Source organism: Helianthus annuus, chromosome 13 (assembly GCF_002127325.2).
Source record: "Helianthus annuus cultivar XRQ/B chromosome 13, HanXRQr2.0-SUNRISE, whole genome shotgun sequence".
Taxonomy (NCBI): Eukaryota; Viridiplantae; Streptophyta; class Magnoliopsida; order Asterales; family Asteraceae; genus Helianthus; species Helianthus annuus.
This window is the reverse complement of record NC_035445.2, coordinates 23,431,242-23,442,251: the sequence shown is the minus strand read 5'-3', so window position 1 is coordinate 23,442,251 and position 11,010 is coordinate 23,431,242. Positions and strand designations below refer to the sequence as shown.

Here is an 11,010-nt window from a genome sequence, read left to right as displayed (position 1 = left end):
CTTCAGCAGGAGAAGCTCTATGCCAAATTTTCAAAGTGTGAATTTTGGCTTCGTGAAGTCCAATTCCTTGGACATGTTGTTAGTGAGCGTGGTATCCAAGTAGATCCCGCTAAGGTTGAAGCTGTCATGAACTGGCAAGAGCCGAAGACGCCTATGGAGATTCACAGTTTTCTAGGACTGGCTGGATACTATAGGCGATTTATAGAAAACTTCTCAAGGATTGCTGCGCCCCTAACTTCATTGACGCGAAAGAATACTAAGTTTAACTGGGGCCCTAAGCAGCAGGAATCCTTTGACATCCTTAAGCAAAAGTTAAGCAATGCACCTGTGTTGACATTGCCAGATGGAATTGATGAGCTTGTGGTATATTGCGATGCATCACACACCGGGATGGGGTGTGTGCTTATGCAGAAAGGCAAGGTCATTTCCTATGCTTCACGTCAGTTAAAGGTGCACCAGAAGAATTACACCACCCATGATTTGGAGCTGGGTGCCGTTGTGTTTGCACTGAAACTATGGAGGCATTATTTGTATGGAACTAAGTGTGTTGCTATTCCGATCACAAAAGCCTTCAACACTTGTTTAATCAGGAGGATTTAAACATGAGGCAGCAACGCTGGATGGAAACCTTAAATGATTATGATTGTGAGATAAGATACCATCCCGGCAAGGCAAATGTAGTCGCCGATGCCTTAAGTAGAAAGGAACGAGTGAAGCCTATAAGAATCAATGCCAAGAGCATTGAGATAAAGAATAGCTTGAATGAAAGATTGTTAGCTGCGCGGAAGGAAGCTGTATTGGAAGCTAACTATTCTGATGAAAAGTTAGGAGTAACTGAAGAACAGTTATCCTATGGCAAGGACGGAATCCTGAGGTTAAATGGACGAATATGGGTTCCAGCTTATGGAGGACTTCGGGATGTTATCCTCCAGGAAGCCCATAGTTCTAAATATTCCGTTCATCCTGGAGCTGATAAGATGTACCAGGATCTAAAGGCAAATTATTGGTGGATAGGCTTGAAGAAGTCTATAGCTGCCTGTGTAGCTAAATGCTTGACGTGTGCGCAAGTCAAAGCTGAACATCAGAAGCCGTCAGGTTTGTTACAACAGCCTGAGATTCCCACTTGGAAATGGGAAATGGTGACAATGGATTTCATCACCAAGTTGCCAAAGACAAAGAAAGGAAATGATACTATATGGGTGATAGTAGATAGACTGACTAAGTCAGCACATTTCCTGCCCATTAAGGAAACTTATAGCTCCGACATGTTAGCCCAATTGTACGTAGACAAGATTGTGTCTCTGCATGGCGTACCAGTGACTATTATTTCTGACAGAGATACCAGATACACGTCACATTTTTGGAAAAGTTTCCAACAGTCTTTGGGCACGCGCTTAAATTTTAGTACGGCTTACCATCCGCAGACGGACGGGCAGAGTGAGCGTACCATCCAAACCCTGGAAGACATGCTACGTGCGTGTGTAATTAATCTAGGTGGTAGTTGGGACAAGCACTTGCCATTGATCGAGTTCTCCTATAACAATAGCTACCATACAAGCATTCAGGTTGCGCCTTTTGAGGCATTATATGGTAGGAAATGCAGAACGCCTATTTGTTGGGCAGAAGTAGGAGAAGCTCAATTATCAGGTCCTGACTTAGTCTTTGAAACGACGGACAAGATTGTCCAGATTCGTAACCGCCTAAAAGCTGCCAGGGATAGGCAGAAGAGTTATGCTGATAAAAGGCGGAAACCTCTAAAGTTTGAGGTTGGTGATAAGGTTTTGCTTAAAGTATCACCCTGGAAAGGAGTGATGCGATTTAGTAAGAAGGGTAAGCTAAGCCCAAGGTATATAGGACAATTCGAGATCATCGAATGTGTTGGATCAGTGGCTTACAAGTTAAACTTACCTGAAGAGCTCAGTGGTATTCATAATGTATTCCACATCTGCAATCTGAAGAAATGTCTAGCTGATGAATCGCTAGTCATACCACATACAGATGTGCATATAGATGAGAGCTTGAAATTTGTGGAAAAACCTTTGTCGATTGAGGATCGACAGGTAAAGAAGCTTCGAAGGAAGCATGTGCCTATTTTAAAGGTTAAATGGAATGCCCGCAGAGGTCCTGAGTATACGTGGGAGGTAGAATCCACAATGAAAGAAAAGTACCCTCATTTATTTCAGTAAATCTTGAGGGCGAGATTTCTTTTAAGGGGGTGAGGATGTAACACCTCAAAAATTTATGTCCAATAATATATCGACACGTGTCATGGACTTAAAACGTGTAAAGGATTGATTTAGAGGGACTAAAGTTGAAAAACAAGGAATCTGTGTGTATAAAAGGATTCAAAGTGTCAACAATGAATAAATACATCTTTCAATAACCCTACATGATGGTTATACCCTTAAACGAATAAATCATGGATCATACGAAGCTAATTGTGAAAGAAAGTGAGGAATTACAAACTATAGGGGTTAAATGTGTCAACATGTTTAAAGTATACCTCTGAGTGACCTTTTAGCAAACTCGAAGCTTTGTAATGATTAACTATACTCACAAGAATGTGTGATAAAAGTTTCACAAGGTTTCGATTAAGTATGAGAAAGTTATGACAATATTCGTATCCAAGGGGTTAAAAGCGTCAACGTTGAAATTTGAGACTTTTCGGTGATCTTATGAGTAACCGGGGACTTAACAAAGTTGGGTTATAACTTGGGGTCCTTAAAAGTCAAGTTTGGGGGTTTATAGTGCAAGAAACCGTGTTAAAAACGACTTTAGAAGGACTAGGGACTGAAAATGCAATAAATGAAACTTTGTGACCAGACAGGGTCTTCACACGGGGCACGTAAGGTCCCTATGGACTCTTACGCGGGCTGCCTAAGGTGCCCAGATGCAGAAAAACTGCACAGCTGCCTGTTCCAACAGGTTTAACCGACTTAACTTACCATTTTTCGATTCAAGGGGTTGTTTGATGGTTTTAAGGGACCTAGGGACACTTGGAATGATCCCATAACACTTGTAGACTTACTTGTGATGATCTAAAGGCACCAAGAACTACTATATAAGAACCCATATGTTGCAACACTTGGACACTTGCATTCAAAACTTCATAATTTGGTTTCTGGAGGTTCCTGGAGCTCAAGCACCTTTCCTAGAAGTCTTTAGTCGTGCATAGGACCTTGGTAAGCATCATTAACCTTCCCTAATTCAGTTTAGCTTAGTTAATTAGCTAAAAGTCAAACCGTCGTAATTAAGGTTTGACTTCGAGATTAGTCAATAATTGTTCAGTCAAATCTCGAATTAAAAACACCTATGAGTTGGTAATTATGTGGGTAATAAACCCTTAAAAGGGTACCCTCTGATTCCCACTCTAACTAGGTCAATTGCCGGGTCAAAGTTAACTTTAAAAAGTCAACAGAAAGCCAATTTTCAAATAAATGCATAATTAGCAAAGTAGAAGCTATGCAACCTGTTTTGACATTAATATAACTCGGTAATTAATGTAAGAACATGTCTAAACATGTTCAACCCGACAATTTTCAGTTTAGGCTCGGTTCGGGACCGAAAGTCGCATAGTTTGACTTTTGCTTTGACTTTCAGTTCTGACCCGTTTAAGCATGAATTAGGAATGCCTTAGAGCCTTATTAGGACCAAGTTACCTATAAGTATAACCCTCTGTGATTATACAACTTGGTTCATTAGTTATCCGATTCATATGCATGATTCCGTTAAATGCTTAAATGTTGACTATTATGCCCTTACCACCTTAAATTGTGATTTTTGAAAAAGTGAAAGAATAGAAATCTTCACTACTGATTTATAAACTTGTACCTAAAAATTGACATCAGTTTGAGGTCTAGATTAGGAGATACGCTCATTAGCGTAAATAAGAAGCTTTTTATTAATTAAACCGCATAATTAGCATATGGCCTATCTAAACCCAAATTTTTATACCAAAATTTTTACCCACTGATATAAAATAATATTTTGGGATTTTTGAAGATTTTTATTTATTTTTAGGCTGAGCATAACTTAGAGTTCTAAGCTTGATTCGGTAATTGTCGGTTTTGCCCTTTTGGGCTATAAAATGAGTTTTACAAATCCTTTTGACCCCAAACCTTTTTCTACTGATCCAAAATGATAAATAAATTATTTTCAGCCTTCTGGAATTATAAAAATATCAGCTTTCCTTTGAAAACCCGGAAATGGCTCCAAATCGCCTTTTTAAGCGTTTTAACGCATAGTATGTGTCAAAACTATTTTAAACATATAAGAGTTAATGCCTACTGATATATTCAGTAAATTTTTATATATTAACAGTAAGCAAAAGTCTTAAACTCAGATTTCCAGTTTTTACCCTTTAGGCTTATGTGAAATTACCAAAATGCCCCTATGGTGCATAATATGGTTATAATTAATAAATTTCACATATATATAATACCCTACTGTTATAACTTAGTAAATTAAGTATATTTACTGATTTAATCAGACCTGTAACTCAGATTACTATTTAAACTCTTTTATAAACTTTTAAATGACCAAAATGCCCCTACAAGGCATAGTTTGTGTATAAAATCATTTTGGGCATAATAGAAGATATCTTACTGATGTCACAACATGTTTAAGGCATATTAACTTAGGAAACTTGCATATGACTCATTTGGTTACTCGTTACGCACTTTTCGCGTTCGAATCGGCATATGTAACTAGTTTGCATATTTTAGCCGAAACGGGTCAAACCATATCGTTTTTGTCTCAAATCCCGAATGTGTTTAAGTTACCCATATTAAACAAGCATACAAGCTTGTCGGGCAAAACCCACATTCTAAACCGGTCTTCGCTTTATCATGCGTTTGAACCGTGGCTTCCTTTTGAAAACTATCCGGTCTAAGTCTAAGCTTAATTAAAGACACATTAGGATTCTAATGGGTTATTAAAAACCTTCGTTCCAGATTAGGAGCCCAGTAAAAGCTACGTGCACTTGCCGTATTTGATTTATACTTTGCTCAGATAAATACTCTTAACTTATTTTCCTTATACAGGCTTGGGATACGGTACTATAAAAGTACCGCTTGGTCGGGTGTGTGTAGTCATTTAAGTCGGATTGTGATTAATGTATTTGCATGACCCGTTTAATATGTATTATTTGGTGTATGGCCTTTGGGGGTTAAATGACCATGTCCCGGATATCCTTGGAATCATTCAAGAAATGGCCACGACCTAAGCACGGGGTGTAGGCGTACACCTGACAGATGCATTATGTAAAAATTGGTAACCCACTTAAAGGAATCAACCTTGTGGGCATTATACTTGTGGCGTGTCAGTTAACTTAAGTCCGGCCCTACAAACCGGCCCTAATGGACGACAAATGAGTAAAACTATATACAAGATTATTTTTAAATAATTGTCCCAAGTTATAAAAATATTTTTGCCGAAGTGCATTCAAATCAATTTTCAAACTCTTTTCAAAATGAGTCAGTAAGTTGTATTTACCAGTGTAAGCTGACGTATTTTCCAAAAAGGCTAAGTGCAGGTACTATACGTAATAGGCTGGCTACTCCAGGCATCAATAATCAAGTCTCGGAAGCTCTAGATGTCAAAGTCTGTTGAACAGTTTTCCTTTCGTTGTAGTTTTTGAGAAAATTGAAGTGTCCTTACCTTTCAGGTCGATCGATCGAACGAGCCGTTCGATCGGTCGGCTTAACCGATTGGTCAGGTACTTCAGTAATAAGTCCTCAGCAGGGTGTCACCTGATCGGACGGCATGTTCGATCGGGTGGCATTCCAATACGTCGAACGAGTTTGAAAATCGATTAAGTGTTGAAGCATAGTATCTCATGATCCGAAGAGTAATTCAAATCAAACCGTAGTTCGATCGAACAGCACTTCGCTCAATACTAGACTTCATAAAATTGTTAAAGTGTGGGGCCATGTGCTAGCCGATCGGCAGGCCTGGTCGATCGGCTGACATGTCCGATCGGTTGGGCTGTTCATTCGAACAGCCTGTTCGATCGGTCAGCATCCTGACCTGGTCGGCCTGTTCGTCTAACACTTGGCTATTCTGATTGTTTGACGTTATATCGAAGCATTTTGACAACGAGTTGAACCATGGAACCTTCGTTCTTACTTGTTTCCCCTGCTCGGACATGAATCACCCAAGTCCGGCCGGTGAACGGTTCGGAACGGAGTTTAAAGTTTAACCCGAAATCGATGAACCTCGTAGATAGAATCCGAATCTTGAACCACACAACTATTAGAATGGTTAGTGAGTTGGCTCAAGCTCCGTTTCTACCGGTTTGAAGGCATTGAGTGTAAAAGAGTTGAAAGAAAGTTGGAAAATCCTTCTTTCAATCCTTCACACCGTGTAAATGTTCAGATCGGTGATGGATCCTTGTTTGTTTATGTGGAAATCGGCTAGATCCAAGTGATTCTTGGTGGATTGAAGCCAAAACATGAAGTTCTTTAAGAACACCATGATGACATCATCCTATAACACTTAGATCTTGATGATTTCACGGTTAGAAATGAAGATTTGAAAGATAGAAAGGTGTAGGAGTGTGCATAGATCAAGAAAGTACAAGATTTAGGATGAAATCTTACCGGGATTGAGAGAAATCTGAGAAATAGTGAAGAACACAAGCTGGTCGGTCAGAGAGTTTCCAAAAGTGGAAAGAATGACAATGACAGGGCTATTTATAGGCTTCCCAAAGAGGAAAGGGCTGGCCGATCGGCCAGGCATCCCGATCGGACAGCCTGTTCGATCGGACGGTCTGTCCGATCGGCCCGGATGTTCGATCGGCTGAAAGCTTGATCGATCAACAACCTGTTTTGAGCGTTCGGTGCGACGATTTCTAATATTTTGATTTTGATTGAGGATGATACGGATACGATAGAGTTTCCTATTCAAATTACTTTTAATCCCAACCACTATATCTACATACAAGCATCTATATTTCACACTATCTTTTCGCCACCATTTATCATAATTCGATTTCGATTGAGTTTCGATTCGATTGCTCACCACACATAGTATAAAGTAAACACGCACAGGTAACACATAAGGCACACACACGTATAATAACACCAAGGCTGCATAATTCGAGTTTCGAGTTCGATTGATGTTTTGATTAGCTTGATTATTGATTGATTGACTTTATCGCATTGTTACTTCCTACTATTCAAGGTCGTAAAACGTTTCGCGTCGATTAAACATTCGATTACTTCGATTCCTTTGATTAACAACACTTACTCCACATAATACAACTAAAACAAAACATAAAATAGACTAATTACAGTCAAAGAAGTCAATCTTGACTTTGACTTTGACTTTGACAATTGAAAACACGGGGTGTTACACCAAGGATTGCTATACCTCTTCAATGAAACCGACTTCAAAACCGAGGGCAGCATAGCAATTACAACATCTTCCAAGGGATGTCATGGAGGCAAAAGAACAAGACATCAAGGACGTAATACTAGATCCTGAGGATCCTGACATCAAAGTTCTTTTAGGACCCAGGATCCTTAATAATATAGAACAGGATCTAGTATCTTTCCTGAAGAGAAGGAAGTCTACCTTTGCTTGGAAACATGAAGATATGACAGGTATTTCGAAAGAAATTATTACTCATAAATTGGGTATTGACAAATCTTTTAGGCCAATTTATAAAAAAAAAAAAATTGCACCTTAAAGGAATGTTATTATCCAAGAAGAGGTAGACAAACTCTTGAAGGCAGGTATGATTAGGGAGGTTAAGTATTCAAAATGGTTAGCCAATGTGGTGGTTGTTCAAAAGAAAAATGGAAAGTGGAGGGTATGTGTCGACTTTAAAAATTTAAACAACGCATGTCCCAAGGATCCTTTCCTACTCCCACACATTGACTCCATGGTGGATGCAACAACAGAACATGAATTGCTCACCTTTATGGATGCTTCGTCTGGATTCCAACAAATTCAGATGGAACCATCTGACCAAGAGGATACAACATTGATGACTCCTGCTGGCATATACTGTTATATTGCAATGCCTTTTGGACTAAGAAATACAGGTGCCACTTACCAAAGACTGGTCAATATGATGTTCAAAGAACAAATCGGAGACACTATGGAAGTCTACATTGATGACATGGTGGTCAAGTCCAAGAAAGCAGAGGATCATCTCAAGGATCTTGAAGTGGCATTTAACATCCATGATCAATACAACATGAAGCTGAATCCTTCAAAGTGTCATTTTAGTGTCAAAGCTGGGAAGTTCCTGGGATACATTGTGACCAAAAGAGGGATTGAAGCCAACCCGGAGCAGATAAAGACGATTGTAAACATAAAATCTCCTACTAGTGCAAAGGATGATTGACCAGAGGCTAATAGGGAGGATTGCAGCCTAAAACAGGTTTATTTCAAAGTCCTCAGAGAAAGGATTTTTATGACATCCCAAGGAAGAATAAGAAAGTTGAGTGCACTAAGAAGCACGAAGCTGCACTCAAGGCTCTCAAGGATTATCTATCCTTAGCACCAGCCTTAATGAAACCGGAGGATGGCGAGCCATTATCCTTGTACATGGAGAGGAATACTGCCAGGCAGTATATGCACTACAACGTACATGGAGGGGAATAGTGTCAGACAACTGTCTGACACTTTTCCATTGGTCCAGTCAAATTGCTATTTTGTGATGTTTAAATTTACAGTTTTGCTATTGTTTTGTTTTGTTCTCTCCTAGCCTTATTACGATTTTGTCCTTAGTTCAAATTACAGTTTTGCCATCGTTTTTGTTTTTTCCCATGTCAAATTACGATTTTGCCTGCCATTGTAAAACTACAGTCTTGCCACTATTTCAGTTTTTTTTTTACAAAACTATGGCAACGTTTTGTTTTAATTGGTTGACTTGGTGCCTGACACACGCTCATTTGTCCTGAAAAATTACAATTTTACCCCCATTTTAAAATTATAGTTTTTCCATCATTAGCATAGCATGGTAGTGTTTTTTATTAATTGGTTGACTCGATTCATATTTTTAAGGTCATTTTATAGGTAGTATATACAAGTAAACGAAACACATAATTATATATTATGAGAGAGAAATATTCGAATTAATGTCTCGGAATACAATACAAAAAATACAAAATAGTTAACAACAATTCCAAATTTTCCATAAAAGTCACAAAAAGAATACCAAAAATATTGCAACCATGACGTAATCGTATACAAGTATAATTTCATACTGCAAACATAAAAGATAATATACATCATAGTCAAAGTGGGCCCCAAATCTCGTACTCACCGTCTCGGCGTCCACTCGCCACGTCATTCTTATAACCAACTCAAATCCAATCGATAATCACAAACCCACACCCACCACACTCATCAAACGGTCCCACCACAACCCAATCTCAACCGTCCATCAACAAACCACACCGAAATCACCGTGAGTCTGTTCGCACCAGATAATTCCCTCTCACCAACAATAAATATTTGAGTCGGTGTGAGTAATAATCCAGTGTGCAATTATCTCCGATGGACTCCAACGGCGTCACTACCTTCCGTCACCGTCGCTCACCGTCATCCGACCGTTTCCTCGGCGTTTTCTCACCGCCTTCGTCCTCCGGCGTCATTTCTGGTAGCTCCTCCGTCGCCGGCGACGATTTCAGTGAAGATGACGTGTTCTGGACCGGCGATTTCGCCGAACAAAAGTGTCAATCGCTAGATCCGGCGACTAACGGTAAATTTAACGGTAACGGAAATCAGTCGTTCCGGCAGCCAGACAAGTTCGGAATTCTGGCGGCATTACCGGAAGATCCGGCGAATAACGGCCTAAAACCTAATCGCTCCGTCATGAACCGACGAAACCCTACGATCCAGAACCAGAACAATCCGTCATCTTCGCGTCTAATTCCGGCGATTCCTCGACCGAATAAGCAAGAGCGATGCTCCAGTGATGTTCCGATCGTATCTCAGTCGATGCCGTTGAAGTTTCAGCAATCGGCGCCGGTGAATGTGCCGGTCTTCACGAGAAAACCGACGTTTGGACGAGAACTTGCTGACGTCGACATCGGAGATGATGACGAAGAAGAGATGCTTCCTCCGCACGAAATCGTTGCGAAAAGTTCGAAATCGCCGCATACGACGTTTTCGGTTCTGGAAGGTGCTGGAAGGACGCTGAAAGGGAGGGATCTAAGGCTGGTTCGGAATGCGGTGTGGCGGAAAACAGGTTTTCTCGATTGAATTTCGGATAATTCGGGTTCGGTTTATGGTAGTTTGTTGGCTTGGGGATTTAGACTGTGAAGATAAGTTTTTTTTATCTATGCTTTTGCAGTCTATATATTATATGAATAGGTAAGGTAGGGCATATGTTTTTTTTGTTTTGAGTAACTGATGAATGTTAATGTTGAATTTGGTAGGTCTTAATTGTGTAATTTATGCTGCTTTTAATGTGCATAAAAATTGAGCAATAATTCTTGTTAATTTTGTGTGATTTTTTGTGGTTGAAGTGACAGTTTTTAGATTAGATTCTGGATTCTTGTTTCTGTATCTGTTTAGTTTTGAAACCAGAGTTAGCTTGGACAGTAAGCCGAAAAAAGCCACATTATCCGGTTTTGCCACGGTACGTTTTCCGGTTTTACCATTGTGGAGCTCGTTTTTTTGCACCTGATCAAGAACTAGAAAAAACGGATTGGGTGGGGGCCAGGGGCGTAGCTTACAAGGGGTCAAGCTTCGCCACTGGTGGGGCCAAGCGTACTTTTTATATATAAACTATATATGTTGAGATGAGTGGTTAAAGATTGAAAAGCGGTGGTGATGATGAGGCGATGTTTTTGGGTTTTATTATTTAATCGGTTTTGGCTGTTATTTGTAGAATGGACGTTTTTCTGTGTGGCAACTAACTAGATTTCATCAAAGTTTACTTCAGTTGAAAGTTTAAGATTCTGGTAGTATTTCTTGTTTTTAGTCTGGTTTTCATTTGCAAGATTTTGAACTAATTGTGAATAGAATTTGGGCTCACTGATGTTTGCTGCA

The 11,010-nt window shown here is 39.7% G+C and overlaps 1 protein-coding gene across 1 annotated transcript; it reads left to right on the top strand.

Annotated features, from left to right (window-relative positions):
* The first annotated feature begins 9,391 nt into the window (after window positions 1-9,391).
* LOC110897553 lies at window positions 9,392-10,458 on the top strand. Its single transcript, XM_022144317.2, has one exon. The coding sequence runs from the start codon at window positions 9,511-9,513 to the stop codon at window positions 10,216-10,218; it is 708 nt and encodes a 235-aa protein (XP_022000009.1). The 5' UTR covers window positions 9,392-9,510; the 3' UTR covers window positions 10,219-10,458.
* Window positions 10,459-11,010: the final 552 nt, after the last annotated feature.

Coding starts and splice junctions, on each gene's coding strand:
- LOC110897553 (XM_022144317.2), top strand. CDS start 9,511: ATGGACTCCAACGGCGTCACTACCTTCCGTCACCGTCGCTCACCGTCA.